Source organism: Pinus tabuliformis, chromosome 9 (assembly GCF_031772625.1).
Source record: "Pinus tabuliformis cultivar Carrire ecotype Pingquan chromosome 9, CPIR1, whole genome shotgun sequence".
NCBI lineage: Eukaryota > Viridiplantae > Streptophyta > Pinopsida > Pinales > Pinaceae > Pinus > Pinus tabuliformis.
In genome coordinates this window covers 768005739-768025614 of record NC_142307.1, presented here as the reverse complement: position 1 = coordinate 768025614, position 19876 = coordinate 768005739, and the positions used below count along the sequence as shown (strand labels likewise).

Here is a 19876-nt window from a genome sequence, read left to right as displayed (position 1 = left end):
ATCCGACTCACCCAACAAAGGATAAACTCGGTAGAAGTACCTCTATTAAGAGACAAATATTTTGGTGAATCCAACAACTGGATGAACAAACCCCACAGGTGATTGCGCTGTCCCCAGTGTTGTGCAGCGATAGCTACTCCCAACTCTGCGCTGGAACTGCGTCACCTCCTCTAGGAGTTGCGTCACCGTCAGAGTGAGCCTTCCTGGCTCAGAAATCGATCTGTTGAACTGATGCCCGATTTGCCTCACAGAAACCCCAGCGTTGCCTCTAAGTGACTGCGTCAGCTCTCTAGCCTCTGCGTCACCCTTTTTGGAGCTGCGCTATCTCTCCCCGGTGTTGCGCTGCCTCTATACTATGTATTCTCGGCCTTGGACGATAGTCCCTCTGCCGAACTGCCCCTTTCTACACCAGAAGCTCACTTCGGATTTCTCAGCAAACCACGCCCCATAATTTTGATATAGCTCAAGTGTTTCTGTCACTGTGTGTGTTCTCCAACTGACCCCAAGCCTTCCTTTATACTTTTCCTTTTGAGAAATCAACAACTGTGATCTAATCTCTAATCAACAACTAAGATTAAATTAGACTTGATCCTTGTCTCTTAGAAGCTTCTCACCCATATTTACATTAATTCACTTTAATTATTTTACTTTCCTAAGTTTTAACTTAGGCACCATTAAAAATAATTAATTATTTGAATAACATGCACTTGGGGTGGAATTTATCCAAACGATTTCTGGGTCTTGGAGATCTCATGTGTTCTAACCCCTCCACAAAATTTCGGAGCTAGAGCACATCCGATGCTACCCAAAAATCAACACTCCCTTTTAGCGAGGAATGTGCTCTAACAATACTTCCCAATAGAAGTATCACATTGATCCACGACATCGGTCCTTTGTGCTGCTGCAATCTATACTGCTGCCCATGACACTGCCACTGTCACTGTTGCATCTGTACTGCAACTCCCTCTCAATATGCTGCATCATGCTGCCCATAGCATTGCCACTGCTAACTGCTGCACTACAACTCAGTTGCTGAGAAGTAAGCAACTGAAAAGCCACCCAAAAGCTGACATGTTGGTCAGTCTAGATGCCCCTTGACGCTGAAGCTATCTCTACTGCTAATTTGTGCTGACCCTTTGATGCTACTACGCTGCTGTTGTATCTACTTTGTGCCTTCCGCACTGCTGCAACACTCCACTGTGCTGCTTCAGACTTTGGCACTCTAGCTTTGCCACTATTGCTCCATCATCCCTCACACCAACTGACTCCCGTCATTCTACTACTGTCATTAAGGGCTCCCGTAGCCATATGTGATCCAAGAGTTTGGGAACCTCAAGGATCTTGCCCTTTTATGTAGACCTCCCGACTACAGCTCAATATCGCCCCACCTCTTCTCTAGAGGCGCATGAGCACTCATGGCGCGATCCTCATTGTCCTTTTTGTTAGCTTGCGTTGGAGCAACCTTTGAGTCAAACTTCTCTTCTTTGCCCTTCTTCTTTTGAGGGCACTGTGTGGCAAAATGACCCATTTCTCCACATCTGAAGCATCTGACTTTGGATATGTCCTCCTTCCGTTTTTGCTGCCCTTGCTGTCCCACTGATGCGAGAGCTAGATCCTCCTCTTCCTCCTTGAGTCTGATCCCTTTGCTGCTACTTCCTGCCTTGGTTAATCCTTTGATCTCAAACTATCGAAGAGCTGCTCACATCTCCCAACTGGGAAGAGAAGCCCTGCCCAAGACGCTTTGGACAAAGGTTTCCCAGTCTTCAGTGACTGCATTTAGGGTAGTCCTGACCATAAATTCAACATCTGGTGTAGACCCTACGGAAGTTAGCTGGTCACGGATCCTTCGCAACCTGAGAAGGACGGGATCGATTTCTTCTCCCTTCTGCATCGAAAACTGTCTCAGCTGACTGTCAAGCAACATTTTTCGCTGAACCGAAGTTCCTTCTTACAATGTGGTCAAGGCCTCGCACATTTCCCTTGCTGTGTCTTTCTCAACAATATGTGGGATCACATGATCCTTGACCTCGTCCATGATCATGCACTTTGCTTTTGCCCGAGCCTCCTCATACTTCTTGAGAGGATCAACATCAACCGTCCTCAAGGCATAATCCTTGATGCAATTTTTATCCAAAACTGCCAGGATCCTGGCCTTCCAGATGACGAAGTTGGATGCTCCATCCAACCTGTCCTGATCCCTCAGTCCGTTAACAACCATCTCTGCTCAAATGAATGTCGAACTGGTTCTCTTCTCCTTCTTTCGCTGTTGTCCCAACAAAACTCGGATCTGGATTTATTTGGTGCTAGAAATCCTCTAAGGAACAAACTTCCTCTGAATTTCTATTTCCTTCACGAAAATCCTTCTGCCAACCACTGTCGAACCACCCCTCTCTGATCTCTCTTTGCTGTTGCTCAGCATTGGATCTAGATTTCTTGGCAAGAAATCTTTCGAGGAAATGATTCCCTCTACTTTGCTTCTACCCCACTAGGTATTGTTCTGCACCAACAAAATCAACACCCCACTAGCAACTCTAGATGAAATCTGTGCTGCACCTCTAGCCACGACAACTGGAAAAATGAGACTCAAGAGTCATTGCGGTGGCCTAGTAACCATTGCGCTGCCCTCTACAACAACAACGTCACCCAATCAGGCTAACGCAGGCTCTGTGTGAGCCTCCCTTGGTGACTGCGTCACTCCTCTGCTCTCTTGGCTTGAAACTGCGCTGTCTCTTGGGACAACTGTCTTCACTCACAAATTTTTCCTCTGCCCTTTCTCTGATGGCTTCAATCCTCCTTGATCTGTAATTGCTTTGATACCATGTAAAAATTTTTGAATCTAACAAAACATAAATCTTATTGCAGTAAACTGATTTGCATTACCTACTTGTGTTCTTCATTTTAACAAGTTATTTTCAGAAATATTCAGAAAATATTAATGCAAATACATTGCAGCCTACACCCCTATATAGATCAAGTACTGAAAAGATAAATGAGACAACCACACAAAGGACACACTTAATTTTGGACCAAACGTCCCCAGAAAAACCAAATGCAGGAAAATTGGTGCAACAGATATGAGGGTTTTATTTTTAAGCAAATTTCTGAATACAGCTAGGGTGCCAAATCCGGCTCACCCAACAGAGAATAAACCCGACAGAAGTACCTCTATCCGGAGACAGATATTTTGGTGAATCTAGCAACTGGATGAACAAACCCCACAGGTGATTGCGTTGTCCCCATTGCTGTGCAACGATAGTTGCTCCCAGCTTTGCGGTGAAATGCGTCACCCTCCCAGTGAGCCTTCCTGGCTTAGAAAACGATTTGTTGAATTGATGCCCAACCTGCCTCATAGAAACCCCAACATTGCCTCTAAGTGACTGCGTCAACCCTCCAACCTCTGCGTCACCCTTTTTGGAGTTGTGATGTCTCTCCCCGGTGCTGCGCTGCCTCTTTGCTATGTATTCTCGGCCTTGGATGGAAGTCCCTCTGCCGAACTGTCCCTCTCTACACTAGAAGCTCACTTCAGAATTCTCAGCAAACCACGCCCCAAAATTTTGATCTAGCTCAAGTGCTGCTCTCACAGTTTGTGTTCTCCAACTAACCCGAAGGCTTCCTTTATACTTTTCTTGTTGAGAAATCAATGACTGTGATGTAATCTCTAATCAACAGCTAAGATTAAATCAGACTTGATCCTCATCTCTTAGAAGCTTCTCACCCATATTTACATTAATTCACTTTAATTATTTTAATTTCCTAAGTTTTAACTTAGGCACCATTAAAAATAATTAATTATTTAAATAACATGCACTCCGGGTGGAATTTATCCAAGCAATTTCTGGGTCTTGGAGATCTCATGTGTTCTAGCCCCTAAACCAAATTTCGGAGCTAGGGCACATTCGATGCTACCCAAAAATCAACAATTGTTGGCTCACTGTCTTGCCCGTCGCCTTGACCGATCCAGTTGCTGCTTGTGCTACGCTGCCTCTGGGTTCTCTTCTTCAAGCCTCTGATTGTTTTGTTACTGATTAACCCTACCAGGCAGCCGTCGCCTTCTCGACACTCAATCTTGTCGGCTTGCGACTAATCCTTACTGCCACTACCTTGACTTTCTCCCGATCAACTGGGTTGTTTGACAACCCACTTAGGGTTGTCGACCCTTCTTTTTTGCTTGTCACCTTATTGCTGGCTCACTGTCTTGCTCGTTGCCTTACCGATCCAGTTGCTGCTCGCACTACGCTGCCTCTGGTTTCTCTTCTTCATGCCTGTGATCGTTTTGTTACTAATTGACCCTACCAGGCACCTGGTCGCCTTCTCGACACTCAATCCTGTCAACTTGCAGCTAATCCCTACTGCCACTGCCTTGACTTTCCCCTGATCAACTAGGTTGGTTTGACAACCCACTCAGGGTTGTCGACCCTTCCTTTTTTTTAATAACTTTAAAACACAACTCAACCAAAATTGTTTTACGACCCCTTAAACAAAATTTCCTCTTCAGCAATGCAATGGTATTGTACGTTCGATTTCCTTCGGCCTCCCTTTTTATTTTTTCTGCTCGTATGAATGTAGTTGAACCTAGCCTCGACGATGCCATACTAACCTAGCACTTATAATTCAGTGATCAATGCCTCATAGTTTATGCTATGATACTACATTATATTTCCCTACAAAACTAGCATTTGGTATTCAATTCTCAGCAAATTATAGATTCTACTGATTAATTGCACAACTAGGTTCCTAACATTAATAAATTCAACGAAAGCAAAATATACCAATCTCAATCACGAAATATATGACACAACAAATTCAACCTGATCACATTTCTAAGTTTCTTCATTAACTTTTAGAATTTACTTGGGCTCTCGTCCCATGAAAATGGCCCTACTAAGAAAATACATACAACAACTGGATTTGATCCGGTTGATCAAGCTCTCCTTGGTTGATCAACATCTCCTTGTTTCCCCCTTTGTCAGACCCAACACACTAGAGTATCACACTCTTCACTGAGATGCCTCTCTTAGTCTTGTGTTGTTGTGTGGTGTGTCTTTCTCCTCTCCTTAACCTTGTTTTTATAACTTTACATTGAGATAAATCCCTAACCCTAATCTCCAAAGTGATTGACAACTGAGATTAGATCTCGTCTCACTGGAGATCAAGGGCTGAGATTAAAACGTAATCATTAACGTAATTAATTTACTTGTCTTAAGTTTACTTTAGCTCAATAAGCCGACATAATAATTATGTACTTTTCCTAAGTCTAACTTAGGTTAAGTTACAAATGCAACTTGCTCACACTTAGAGCAAGTGTTCTAAGGAGATCTTGGGTGGCTTTTGCACGCCTAAACACTTAGGGCTATGTAGAAGTACTTGCCCGAGCTACAATCATCAATATTTGCTACAATGAATTATTATAGCATGTCGCTGTGATCTTGATGTACTTGTCATGGAGTTTTTTTGCTTGTGTAATATATGAGTTGGGAGACTTAGTGTTAATCTTAAGGTCTTGGTCTGAGCTAGACCTAGGGTTTGTGGGATGAAACTCCAAAGCAAGATTTGAAATGCTAGGGAGGAGAGAGCCTTTGTTACAATGAACCATTCAAGTATGTTCTTGTAATCTTGATGCACTTTTCTTTGTGCTTGTGTCATACAGGACTTGGAGGGATGAAAACTTAGAGCAAGATATGTAATTCTTTGATGCAAGTAGAGTTTGTGTGATGCATGCTTGGTGAATATTCTTGATAGCTTGTGGAATGCAAGTGGGAGATCTAAGGGTGAACTTGTTGTAGAGCCTTTGGTGTGGCTAGATAGCTTTGTGGGATCCCTTGCCAGGCCTTCATATTGTCGGTTAGGGTTCACTGTTGATGTTGGATGCCCTGGCTAGGATTTGGGAAACAATTGGAGAGTCCTTGCTTTAGATGAGGAGGGGACTTGTTGTACCAGCTTGGGATGAATGGAGGTATTGTACTTTATCTTCAATGTAATATATGAAGTATGATATTGCCGTCCTAAATTAATATACTACAGATCTGAAAAATCAGACTTTGGTTTCTCATTGTTATGGTTAGCTTCGTGGCTGTTTTAATGAGCTGATTTGTTGGGACAGTCAGGCTAAAATGTTATATGTTTTAGCATGCCTAGATGAATTTAGAAATCACATTTAGTGCTGTTAGAAATCTGTGATGTATGTGTTGGTTGAAATTGTGCCTTAAGAGCTGTGATATTCATCTCTCCTCCAAGTACTTTTTCATTGTCTATCTTTTTGAACTTGCCTAGTGAAAAGGCTGAACAGAATTAAAGTATTTGCTGCTGTAATAAATATTTCAGATTTAACCCTAAGGTTGAAAGTTTTATGAAATAGATCCAGGGAACCTCAAATAAATGAGGTGAAATTTTTGCAGTGTTTAAAGAACAGATTTTAAAAGTTTCCACGAAACCAATTTGAGGAATCTCTGGTGATATTAGTGAAGTTAGTTAACTATTATACATCTGCTGGAAAATACTTGGTGGTGGTGCTGACTCTGAGTGTGTCTGATCCTTCTCTGAGATCTTGTCACAACACATTCTGATACCTTTGTGGGACATGATGAGGAGCAGTGTGCCTCATTCCTGCCCATCACCTGGTCTGTTCTTTTTCTTTATAGTGAAATTAAGTAGATGCTAATTTCTGTGAGGCAGAACTCTCTAGCTAACTGGAGCTGATGTAATTTAGATTAGATGCATGTGCCAAAGTATTACTGTATATATAAAGTGGTATGTACAGATGGACTGATTTTGCAGGGGCAAAGAGTCATTCTATGATACACAAGCACCTAGGCCAAGCCAATTTGTCTATCCAAAACATGATTTCTATGTTTAATGGATGAAGATGTGTTCTAATCATAGTAGTAGCTAAATTATTTCCAAGTTCAGATTATTGGTTTTCATAGTTTGGTTATTTTTAATTGTATTTGACTTGTCACCTTGTATTATGAATTCAGATTGCTTAAAAGATTGGATTTTCCAGACATGAAGTTTAGTCTCTACTTTTTGGGGTATGAGGTAAAGTATGATCCTATATTTCTGTGATTCTCTGAGAAGATCTGGATTCTGTGTTCAGATAATATGCACATTTCCATCTTCTAATTTCTAAAGAATTTTCTCTGAGTAGTTATTTTGCACTGGCCTGATAATGTTAGTTTTCTGAACAGGATACTGATGCTGCACCTGCAGATCCAGTGGAACGTACTGTCTGGACTTTTCAGAAAGTCGCTATTGAGCTTACACAGTAAATTAGATAGACCCATTTGGTTGATTTAGGTTCAATTATTCATAGCTTTGTGTTTTCAGATAGTAAAGCGTGCAGTAGAATCTAGATGGTTATGTAACACACCATTGTACTTAGGGAGTAAGTTAAATGCTCTTTTGACTGGCTTAATAGCTTCTTTTGATTTAATTGGCTTGCAGTAACTGGGGAACTGAATCTGATCCTGACTTTAAAGGCTATCATAATGGAAACAGTGAACCACGTGGTTTTGGTAAGAGACTTTCACCTACCATTTTTGTCATGTTATTGATTTTTTTTTCCAAATACAGAGAATGGTAGTTTTTTAAAGAAGTCTCTTGTTCAATGTCAGTATTAGACTGGAAAACTAGTCCTTCATCGGGAGCTTCAAAGCTGACTCTTTTGTTTAATTCTAAGATAGAAATGAGAGAAGGCATTCATTCTCATTGGTTGATGTGCTAAACTATGCTTAGATCTACCATCTCTTGTTCAATATCAGTCTTACTCTAGTTATTCACTATGGGCTTCAAAGCTGACTGTATTACTTAATTCCAGGATAGAAATGAGAGAAGGCATTCATTATCATTGGCTGATCATTTGAAACTATGTGTTACAGATACCATTTCTTGTTCATTTTCTTGCAGGACATTTTGGCATTACTGTAGATGATACGTACAAAGCCTGTGAAAGGTTTGCAACACTTGGAGTTGAGTTTGTCAAAAAGCCAGATGATGGTATGTATACTTTTTGGTTTTAGAAGAAAGAGCAAAATGATATGAAATAATATCAATTTGACATTTGAACTATGCATGCACACTATAAACTGTAATATTTTCATGATAATAAATGGCTTTGGAGTTTGAACAGTTCTATTAGTGACAATTACTTATGGTTCCGTATATTATTACAACTTAGTGGAACTTTCTACCACAGATAACTTTAGCAGGGTGTTTTGTAAAGCTTTCTCCAACTTTCATCAAATCACTCATACCATAATATGTTAAATGAAACAGTGATTTTCACAAACATGGTTTTCCTTATTAGAAGAAAGTTTTCTGAAGGCTAGCTTCATTTTGATCTAATTTTTGGTTCTTTTCTGCTAAAGGTTGATAAAATTCCATTCAATTTTTTAGTTAGTGGCAGATGATGTTTTTAATGGCAGGTTAAGAAGTATATCCAGTGCCCTTCTGTGGCAAGGGAACAAATTTGGAAGTAACAAAAATGATAATTCAAAGGAAATTACTATGAAGATATGGTGTTGAAATCAATTGGTGGGTAACCACAGGAACTAACAAAACAAAGCACACATCAAAGAGGGAAACATCTGCAGAAGCAATGGAAAAGCTGTACTACTGCTCAAGAAAGAATGGCCGCATGCAGTACACTACAATCTGTCAAGCAATGTCACACTGGCCTTTAGCTATCATTGACAAATGACTCTCTAGAATCTTTAAATAATGCTGATGGACCAATGAGTTGAAAACATGTGGATCAAGTGTTGTGCATACCAAGAATAGGACTGTTGTATCACCCATGCACAAGACAGAATGCTGACCATTAGATGAAAAAGTACAAAAATATACTAGAAAGCACACTTGACTAGTGCATTAGACCAAGTTATTTTTAGGCAACTTCCTCATGTGAAATATCCTAACATACCCCTTAATGTCAACTTGGTATAGGACGAAGGATTTACATAGTGACAAAAGGAGAAAGGAGGAGGCATTGCACCTATCCCCCTTGATGATTACTTCCTTCACATATAACGTCAACCGAAGATGTAAAAGGATGTGTTGTTAGGGGCTTATTTTGTAGGACACTAAATGCTAAACCTGGATGCTAAGCAATTTGGAGAAGAAAGATGTCCAGAGGATGGCAGTGCTGAAGTTGAAACGATCAAACAATGCTGCATATGAGTTTTCCGAGCAAACAAAGAAGCTGTGTTCCAATCAACACATGTGCTTAGATGACATCCCATTGTAAAGGGCACTTGTACAAATGAAACAAGGTTGCTACCGTCATATTTGAAAGCGATGAACTAAAAGGAAAAAAATGTCAATGATCCACGAAAATACTTCAAACAACCCAAGAATACTGTAGAAGATGAAAGTGATTTTACAAAGCTGTTGCAAGTGTTGAAGATCAAACAGTGCTTCAAGGAATCAAAGAGCACTGTTCTGCCTCTTGGAAAAGTGCTAAAAAAACTCATCAAGTGCTCCTGATAACACATGGGCCAAAATGCATGCACATTGCATAGAAGGAAGCAACACAAATCTGCCATTATAGCACTTGGGAGTTGAATGTGATTTGATGAAGTTGGAGAACAGTGTCAAATATCAACAAGGATGTTCCAATCTATGTCACAGGGTTCGGCGAACCTGAAGGTTCAGGTTCGAAATTCGCCGAACCTGAAAAAAAAATTTGAAATTCGTTCAGGTTCGCCGAACCTGAAAGTCGAACCTGATCGGCGAACCTGAACGAATTCGAACCTAATCGAACCTGATCGAACTTGAAAATCGAACCTGAAAAATCGAATTTGAAGATCGAACCTGAACGTACTTTAAGGCGAATTTCAGCGGTTTTTTTGAGGTTCGATGGTTTTTTTTTGGCAGTTTTGGGTCGCACACCGGTTTTCTTCATCGCTTCCCAGCCTGTTTCTCATTCCGTTTCCAATTATGTGTTAATAATTTCATTGCTGCGGCTGCCTAGCTGTTTAACTGTGCTGGTGTAACTATTTTGGATCCTATAATTAAGTTTTCGATGCACAACCAACTCGAACCCGAAGGAATTCCATGGGACACGAAAGATTCAATAAACTATGTTCCGTGGGAAGCGAGCAATGGAATTACGTACGTCATGCTACTGTTTGTAATGGTGAAGCTATGACCCACTGAATCTACTATGCTGACTTTACTCTGGTTAAAGTTTTATAGTTTAATTAAGCGTGTTGCGTTTTAGAGCCTCGGTGATGTTAGAAAATAACGTTAATTATTATATAAAAAATAATTTATACATATATATCTTAAATTTTGATTTAAATTTTCAAATACAAAATATTGCTAATTTTATTATACGATGACGATGACAAGATGAAAGAATGGTTTACAGCTTTAGAGTTTAGTGTTGAAAAAATATTGTTATAAATATATATATATATATATATAGTGTTGAGAAAATATTGCCATAAAATATAAGTAAATAATTATATATATATATATATATAAAATAATTATATATGAGATAATGTTTCATTCCGTCTTCTCTGGTTATATACCATTTAGTGCCACTGTCTCTAGTCTCTGCTACTCACTGCGGATATTTATTGGGAAGATAGATGGAAGGCATGAATAATATAGGATGGCGGTGGTGTACTTGGATGACGTTACTGCTGTTATTTAATGTAATTTCAATTTCAATTTCAGTTTCACCTTCCGACCATAAGTTATAACAGCATCGTTGAAGTTCAGCTCCATTAAGTTATTGCAAACAGAATAGATTGTTGGCAGATACTCAAGAATAACTTCCCAAAATCCTGACAAATACTGTTTATGGATCGATTTTGAATTTTCTATTATTTTGTCATATATATATATATATATTGAAAAATATGTATAGTCGAACCTAATGCCGAACCTCATTCGAACCTGATCGGAAAATTCGAACCTGAATCGAACCTAATCGTTGTCGAACTCGAATTCGAACTCGAACCGTGTGACATAGGTTCCAATTAATGTGCCGAAGTTGAAGAAGATTTGTTGCAGAGGGACAAAATGACAAAACATTGACAATGATCAAGGCTCCAATCATACAGTGGTGTCAACATAAAAAGGCTGGAAGAGATGGTCGACATGAAATGATCAGATGTAGATGTAAGAGCATCGAAAAGGCAAGAATCTTCCAGTGATCATATAAAGCTAAAAAGATCGTATGCATATGCATGAAAAGGAATAAAAAGTCAGACAATGATAAACACAAGTTCTTTAGGAAGAGGTGCTAGCATTAAAAGGGCTAGACAAGGTGCTACATGAAAAAGAAGCAAACATTTAAGTTGATGAAATGGCTAAAGTGCTAAGTTGATGTGAAAATTTCTAAACTGAAATTCAACTACTGTAGCAACTGATTTATTTCATCTACTTATTATTCACAATAAGTTATTTATGAAATCTCTTTAGTAAATATTAAAATAAATTCTACTGCAGTTATCACACAATTACCTAGAGAAAAATACATGCACAAGAACCAATCACATCAACATAGTTGTTTTTGGACAATTGTCCCCGGAAAAACCCAATGTGGGAAAACCGGTGCAGCAGATGAGGGCTTTATTAATCTTCAACAGCAATTGCTTTTACAAGGAATGATTTTACAGAGAAACTGAAAGAAAACACCTGAGACTTTCCCTTTGAGATCTTCTGACACTTTGGAGACACTGCTCCCACTTCTGCGTTACCCTCGCGTCACTCTGCGTGGCCCAGCGTGGCTCTGAGTGGCTTTGCGTCCCTCTGCATTAGCTTGCGTAGGCTTTGCATCTCTCCTCTGGACTGCGTCTCTCTTTGCGCTGTCTCCCACTGTCCCTGCGTCACCTCCTCCTCTGTCACTGCCTGCTGCTGATGCCCTCCTCTTCCTCCACCCTGCAACTCTCCCTCTGAAATCGATCTCCTCTACTTGAGAATCGATTTTCCTTGAGATACTAAGTATCTGCCGATGTGTCTCCAAATGATCCTCAAGTCTTCTCTTATACTTTTCCTGTTGACGAATCAACGACCGAGATTAAGTCCCTAATCAACGACTAAGATTAAAACAGACTTGATCCTCGTCTCTTAGAAGCTTCTCACCCTTATCTTTATTAATACCCATTAATATTTTTATTTTCTTAAGTTTAGACTTAGGAACCCATTAAAAATATTAATTATTTTAATAACTCCTCATTCGGGTGGAATTTCTCAAAACGATTTCTGGGTCTTGGAGATCTCATGTGCCTTAGCCTCTCCTCCAAATTTCAAGGCTAGAGCACATCCAATGCTACCACAAATCAACAGTTGATATATGTAGAGGCATTGAATGGCAAAACATAGGTCTAGGTTTCTAGCAACAAGTGGTGCTTGATAACCACCAAAAGTGGCTAAATTATAGGAGAAATTTTTTCTCCTAGTGTTCAGCCAGCCAACCAGCAACCCTATGATGGCGTACAAATAGTTTTATGTCAAATCTCTCCACTTATGCTCCATTCAGAGCTATCTCCCATCTGACATACTTCTTGAAGGGAGGTGGGTCATCTATTGGAAGGTGCACTAACCATTTTTGTAATCATGTGCTTTCATTTAATGTTTTGGGGCATAATATTATGGATCACAGGGCAAGCTGGATGATTGACTGCTCTTGATTGTACCATTATTCCCATGCTTCACTTGAGAGGTTATCATTTGCCCCTAGGCTATTGTGACTTCCCATGAGGTCTTTCCTTCAGGAGGGGTACTGATTGAAGTAACATGCTCAAGATAATCCATACTTGCCACATTCCATGTTTCCCTTATTATCCACATCCATTCTTTGGGTTGATTGGCATTTGTCATTGGGACCAACACCTTATATCCACATCTTTGAGTCAGGGCCAGGAAACCTGACCTAAGAGGTTGATGCAAGTGAGAGACAGATAAAAGCATATGAAGCTACAAACAAGAAAATAAGAATGCAAAGGATAGTTGGGACATAGTAAACATGTGGCCGGAAGCCTAACATGAGCTCTATCCCCCTCATTAGCCATCACTCAGTTCCTCAACATTTCATGCTCTATCTAAAAGGAACTCTTGAACCTCTATGAGCGAGAAACTGCTACATCCTTAAGGGTATTGGAAAAGCATAAAGCAAGCTAGGCCTCCCAAGCTATGCTAGAAAGAAAGATAAATCATTAAAATAAAAGGCGCACTAAAGGGGTGGAAAAAGTAGGCTGATGAAAGGGGTAACTCTTGCCTCCATGATTGCTCCCTCTTCTTGTTATAACACTTAGAGATGTTGGACATCCATTAGTTGTTACCATGGTTATGGCCAATCCTTTAGCTGTACCATGGCTATGGCGGCTGGCCCTTTTCTTTGAAGTCTTTCTCACTCCATCACCACCATTATCACATGCAGATATGGATTGATGGGTCTACTTGTGAAATGTCCTTCCACTTAGGGGTTGGAAGCACCTAATACGGTTGAAGGCATAATCATCCCTAACACAAGTGTGGTAACTTTCTTACAAACCTTGAGCTAGAAAGACATTTGAAGGCAAGGTTTATGTGAACTATTTCTCGATCCCTAACATTAAATGTGGTCCATTTTGATACTTTACGGTATTTGTCCCTAATAATGTTGATCTCACTTGATCTTGAGGGTATGTTTCGGGTGGTTCATTATTGATGCAACAAAGATCCTTTGAGGGATGACTTGACACTTATCGAACACTATTAAGAGGACATTTTGCCCAACCTTGAGAGTAGAGATGGCCTTGAAACCCCAATGTTGCCCTCTTGAGATGAATGTTGGGCTTTGAGGAGCCTCCACATGGTTGTATGCCCTTGTCACACTTTTAGATGCTGAAATGCTGAGCCAGGAAGCCAAGACATTGACTTATTTGGTGATGTGCCAAGATGGACCCAAGACACCCCTAGGTTGGCCTTGACCTTGTTTAATAGACTTTGCATTGTTCTAGAGTCCATATGATGATGGAGATCACTAAGGCACATCATGCTAAAAGGTCAACGCCTACCTCAAAGGTTGCCACATAATCCCTACATACCCTAGAAGGGTGATGTGAGCCTCCTTGATGATGACATCATGGTAGAGTAGATGTTACTTGGAGATATATCTATGCTCTTTGATGACTACCTTGGAGTGAGGAGCACTCATGGACCACTTTATCACTAGGTTGATGGGGATTGTCCATTCTGGCAGGATGATGTTGTGTTGGAGAGTAGTTATTCCCACACATGGGAGATTTTGATGTATTTATTATGTTTTAAAGCTATCTTAGGGTCGACTTGTGATCTTTAGGCCTAGTTGAACACCCCAAGCAAACTTTTAGGACTTTCTGTTGCAAAATTATGAACAGTGACTTGGTTTCCATCATATAAATAGAGGGAAGTCACCTTTATTTTGAATCATCATCACATTCAGTCACTTCTCTCTCTCTTAAGAAGTGTGCACTAGCTCTCTTGTACCTTTTGGTGGAATTTAGTAGCCATGGTCGGTAATTTCATCAAGAAATAAAAAGAAAAAAATAAATTTGAATTTATGCCCCCTCAAATGCTCAAGTCGGCTCCTCCAGGATCATGTCAGCCTGCCCCAAGAGACATACCTATTCATATGAATGAACAACTATAAATAGAGCCTATTCGCTTTCCTCCAAGACACACTTTGGATCACACATGAGCTTTGCAGAACCATGTGGTGCTGAGGCAAGATATTTTTGTGGAACCATGCGAGCATCTCTATGGCACTTATGCGAGCTTCTTGTGGCACTATTTTCTGTCTTATGCGAGCATCTTTGTGGCACTTATGCGAGCTTTCTGTGTTACTATTTTCTGTCTTATACGAGCATCTTAGTGGCACTTTGCGAGCTTGCTGTGGCACTATTTTCTGTCTTATGCGAGCATCTCTGTGGCACTTATGCGAGCTTCTTGTGTACTATTATCTGTCTTATACGAGCATCTCTCTGGCACTTATGTGAGCTTCCTATGGCACTATTATAAGTCTTATGTGAGCATCTTTGTGGCACTTATGTGAGCTTCCTGTGGCATTATTCTCTGTCTTAGTCGAGCATCTTCGTGTCACTTATGCAAGCATCTCCATGTCACTTATGCGAGCTTCCCATGGCATATATTTTCTATCTTATGCAAGCATCTATGTGGCACTTATGCAAGCTTCATGTGGCACATATTCTCCATCTTATGTCAACATCTTTGTGGCACTTATGTGAGCTTCTTTGTGGCTCCTTATCTTTGTGGTAAAGCGAAGTTCTATGGTTCTTTATCTCTGTGATTGAGGAAGAGGATGAATTTGTGTCCATACGATCTTATCAAAGATATGTTTTTTTGACTGATCTACAATTGATGAATTGAACTCTCATAAGGAAAGATTGTTGGGTTTTCCACTTGTCGGCTTTGTTGAAAATTTGGCAGCTCAGGGATGCATTTCTAAAAATAGAAAAGTCTAGAAGTAGAATTTCTAAAAATAGAAAGTCTAAAATAGATAGTCTAAAAATAGAAAGTCTAAAAGTAGGACTTTCCAAAAATAGTAAGTCACCTTGCATCAATTGGTAATCAAGTATTGTTGATGGAAAATCCCTTCTGATAATCAATCAATCCTAATAGTTCAATTTCAACTTAATCATCATTATTATCGATGATTATTAATAATATTATTATTATTCTTATGATACTATTATATTATTATTAAAAAAAAATTCAAGTCACTCAATCATGGCTCTCAATAATGTTCTCTTACACTCATTATTGGCATGGCATATTCCTCTTACATTCTCATTAATGCTCTTACACTATCTTACACTCAATAAAAGCTTGTCATAAAAGATTCCCCTTACACTCTCTCACTCTCTCATTAAAGCATGTCATAAAAGATTCCTCTTACACACTCTTTAATGCATATGTTACATTCTCTCCTTTATGGTATAAGTTACTAAGGACTCCCTAATTGGCGTATGTAACTCTCCCTCAAGGCATGCATTTCTCTCCTTAATGGCATGAGTTACACTCCCTAATTGGCGTATGTAAATCTCCCTCAAGGCATGCGAGTTACTCCTCCGTTATGATTCAAACTCCTTGTTCCTCCTATATATATGTGCCTCTCATCCTCTCTTCTTACTACTTGTGCATTGTGAAAGAAGAATTCAAACTTGAGAGAGATTTGGAGAGAGTTGAAGAAGATTGTGAGAGAGAGACTTGGAGAGTAAGAACAAAACTTGGTGAGCCAAGGTTGATTCAGTGCTTCAGTGTTTCAGTGTTGATTCAGTTGAAGGGAAAGTTGATTCAGTGTGTGCATCTGCTGCTACTTCCAGTGATCTTCATGCTACAACCTTTTCAGATTTGGGTGAACTTACTCAATCTCTTGACCTCTCATTGTACTATGTATCTCTGTTGAACAAATGATTTCTAATAGAAGAAGAAGTTGGTTGGGCTTTTCCCTTGTGGGGTTTGCCCTAGTCATTGGACTTAAATTCTCTGTGCCTCATTTTGTTCTTGGCTGCCTTCTATTGTGCATTTGATTTATGTTTTATCTACAATTGCTTATCTAATATTGCAGCATAAAGAAGTTTTGTAATAAGTGATTGTTACAACATAAAACATCATAAATTCAACATGGTATCAAAGCTTTGGTGAAGACAAATTCCATTTGCAACTCTCTTTCTGTTGAAATATCTCTGGTTGTCAGCTCTATTTGCAACTCTCTTTTTGCTGGAATATCTCTTGTTGTCAGCGCTATTTGCAACTCTTTTTCTGGTGGAATATCTCTTGCTGTTTGCTCCATTTGCAACTCTTTTTTAGCTGAAATATCTCTTCTTATCCGCTCCATTTACAACTATTTTTCTGCCGAAATATCTCTTGTTGTTCCTTTTACTTGTTGTTAATTTTCTGTTGAAATTTGTCTTCCTTTTTGCTGCTGAAATATCTTATTTACAGTTGAAATATCTCATTTACAATTGAAATATCTCTTGCTCTCCTTGCCCTGGTCATTGGAATTAAATTCTCTGTGCCTCATTTTGTTCTTGGCTATCTTCTATTGTGCATTTGATTTATGTTTTATCTACAATTGCTTATATAATATTCCAGCATAAATTTTTTTTGTAATAAGTGATTGTTACAAGATAGAACATCAGAAATTCAACATGGTATCAAAGCTTTGGTGAAGACAAACTCCATTTGCAACTCTCTTTCCGCTGGAATATCTCTTGTTTTCAGCTCTATTTGCAACTCTCTTTTTGCTGGAATATCTCTTGTTGTTTGCTCTATTTGCAATTCTCTTTTTGCTGAAATATCTCTTCTTATTCGCTCAATTTACAACCCTTTTTTCTGCCGAAATATCTCTTGTTGTTCCTTCTACTTGTTAATTTTCTGCTGAAATTTCTCTTCCCTTTTGCTGCTGAAATATCTCATTTACAGTTGAAATATCTCATTTACAGCTGAAATATCTCTTGCTGTCATTTTCTTTTTACTGTTGAAATTTTATTGCTGAAATCTTACTGCTGAAATTTTATTGCTGAATTTATACTGCTGAAATTTTATTGCTGAATTTATACTGCTGATATTTTACAGTTGAATTTTACTACTTAAATTTTGCTGCTACCGTTCTTCCAAGATTTCAAGAAACCCAAGATATGATAGTGATTTTAGTAGATAATAATTAAGGTGTTGCATGTGTTTAATAGTTGTGGTTTTGGTACTTATTGATGCATGCAAAAGTAAAGAGTAATTTTACTTCTATTTATGCATGTGCAAGAAAGTGTTGTCTTGAAAAAAGTATAACACATAGAAGGTTATGAAAAAATAACTAATAGAAATTGAATGCTGAAGATGGGGGGATTTTGACTCTTTCACATTATATGAGAAAGATCATAATCTTACGGGTTTTGGTAATTTTGATATTAGAATTTACTAACAATAGCGGTTGTAGGTAAGAATCACGACTTTTGCAAAATATGGAATGATAGTTTTCTAAACCAACCTCTTTTGCAGCGATCAAAGATGGATTATAACAAATATCATTGCAAACAATGAAGTCAATATGTATAATTATTACATGCCTTCACTTTGGGATCAAGATTTGAATTTTTTTATAAAATCAATGGAAGACCTATCCATGCACTGATTCATGATAAATAATTATCAATATAAACTGTGACATCGAAAGTTCACTCATCTTCACTATAAAGCATTACTTCATGTGAGAAAGATGGTTTTTGAAATAGCTGACATTAGTGGATCATGATGGAGTTTCCCAAGTGGTGTTTAAGAAGATGCAGATGACTGATAGACAGTGGTAACTTATAAAGGTCAAATCAAAAGAGAGCTACCAACTTCCTTCAATCCCCATTAAAAAAAATATTTTCAAGTCTTATGTTGTCATTGCTCTGGTTTAGATTTATCTTTATAGATCATTGGTTATTTTTCTTTCATGAATATTGGAATGATTCTTTCACTAAATTCTTGATGAGAATGTGATCAAGAAAAACAGACGCTGAAGATCATGAGGATGCAGAATAGTGCAACAACAATAAACTCCAAGAGGAAGTTGGTGTAGGATAATGAAGGAGCCACTCTCACATCTAGAAAAAAAAAGAAAGACCTGCCTTATCACCAGGTATACTTTTAGTTTGCTACTATTGCTCTTGCTCTTGTTCTGGGATCAACAAGGATATTTGATGAATGTGAAAACCAAGTCCTTTGTATCGAGATTGAGGAAGATGTCGAGCCATTCCATGACTTGAGTGGACATGAAGTGGACAAGAGCTCAAAACTTCTGCAAATAAGTTGGAATTAGGAAAGAGACCACAGTACTGTATAACCCAGAACAAAATGGCGTGACTGAGAGAAGCAATAGAACTATCATGGAAGCAATCAAAGCTATGTTGCATGATTAGAAACTACCAAAGTTTCTACGGGGAGAAGTTGTGAACACAACTGTCTATGTTCAAAATAGATCTCCTCACCGTGCTCTAAACAACAAGACTCCCGAAGAAGTCTTCACTAGCGAAAAGCCCGAAGTTGGGCACTTGAGGATCTTTGGCTGCCCTGTCTACTTCCATGTCCCAAAAGAGAAGAGGAACACGTTGGAAGCTTCAAGTAAGAAATGTACGTTTTTCGGTTATTGTGATAATTCTAAAGCTTACAAAATATATGTATCAGGACAAAGAAATATAGAGTTTAGCAGAGATGTAACATTTGATGAAGATGCAGCTCTTGGAAAGGCAAGAGACATTCCTCTTCCTCTTGCTAATGTTGATAGTCAAAATGATACTTTTGAGATACTAGAAAATCCCAAGTCGAAACTGATCTTGCTAATGAACCCATGGAGCCCATGGATCCTCCTGTTAAGAGGAGACCTTTATGGCTTCATGACATGCTTCAAGATGCTGCTCCCAGAGGAACCTTCAGAGAAAGCAAGAAACCATGCTGGTTCCAAGGATATGTTGTAGCCATGAGCAACATTATTCAAGCTGAACCATGCACTTTTGAAGAAGCTGTGAAGGCTCAAGTGTGGAAAGATGCAATGGTTGAAGAATATGAGTCCATTGTTTATAATGATGTATGGGAAGTAGTTCTGAGACCCAAAGGTAAATCTGTTGTGTCTTTTAAATGGTTGTATAAAATTAAACATGGTGCTAATGGCAATATTGAAAAATATAAAGCTAGATTTGTGGCCAGAGGTTTCTCTCAGAAAGAGGGAAAAGACTATGCTGAGATATTTTCACCGGTTCTCTGCTATACAACCATTCGATCCATTGTGGCGCTAGCTGCAAGCCAATGATGGTCTCTTCACCAAATGGATGTGAAGACTGCTTTTTTGCATGACTTGCTCAAGGGAGAAGTATTTGTGGAGCAACCACAAGGCTTTGAAGTA

General features: G+C 39.0%; 1 protein-coding gene across 4 annotated transcripts in view; it reads left to right on the top strand.

The window, feature by feature from the left end:
* LOC149150991 (lactoylglutathione lyase family protein / glyoxalase I family protein) overlaps nt 1-19876 on the top strand; it is a 109867-nt gene that overhangs the window by 28128 nt on the left and 61863 nt on the right. For all 4 annotated transcript variants that reach the window (XM_089439638.1, XM_089439639.1, XM_089439637.1 and 1 more), the window contains exons 4-7: nt 6975-7035; nt 7185-7261; nt 7441-7511; nt 7903-7992. In XM_089439638.1, coding sequence (XP_089295764.1) covers nt 6975-7035; nt 7185-7261; nt 7441-7511; nt 7903-7992 — 299 coding nt within the window. The remainder of the gene's footprint in view (nt 1-6974; nt 7036-7184; nt 7262-7440; nt 7512-7902; nt 7993-19876) is intronic.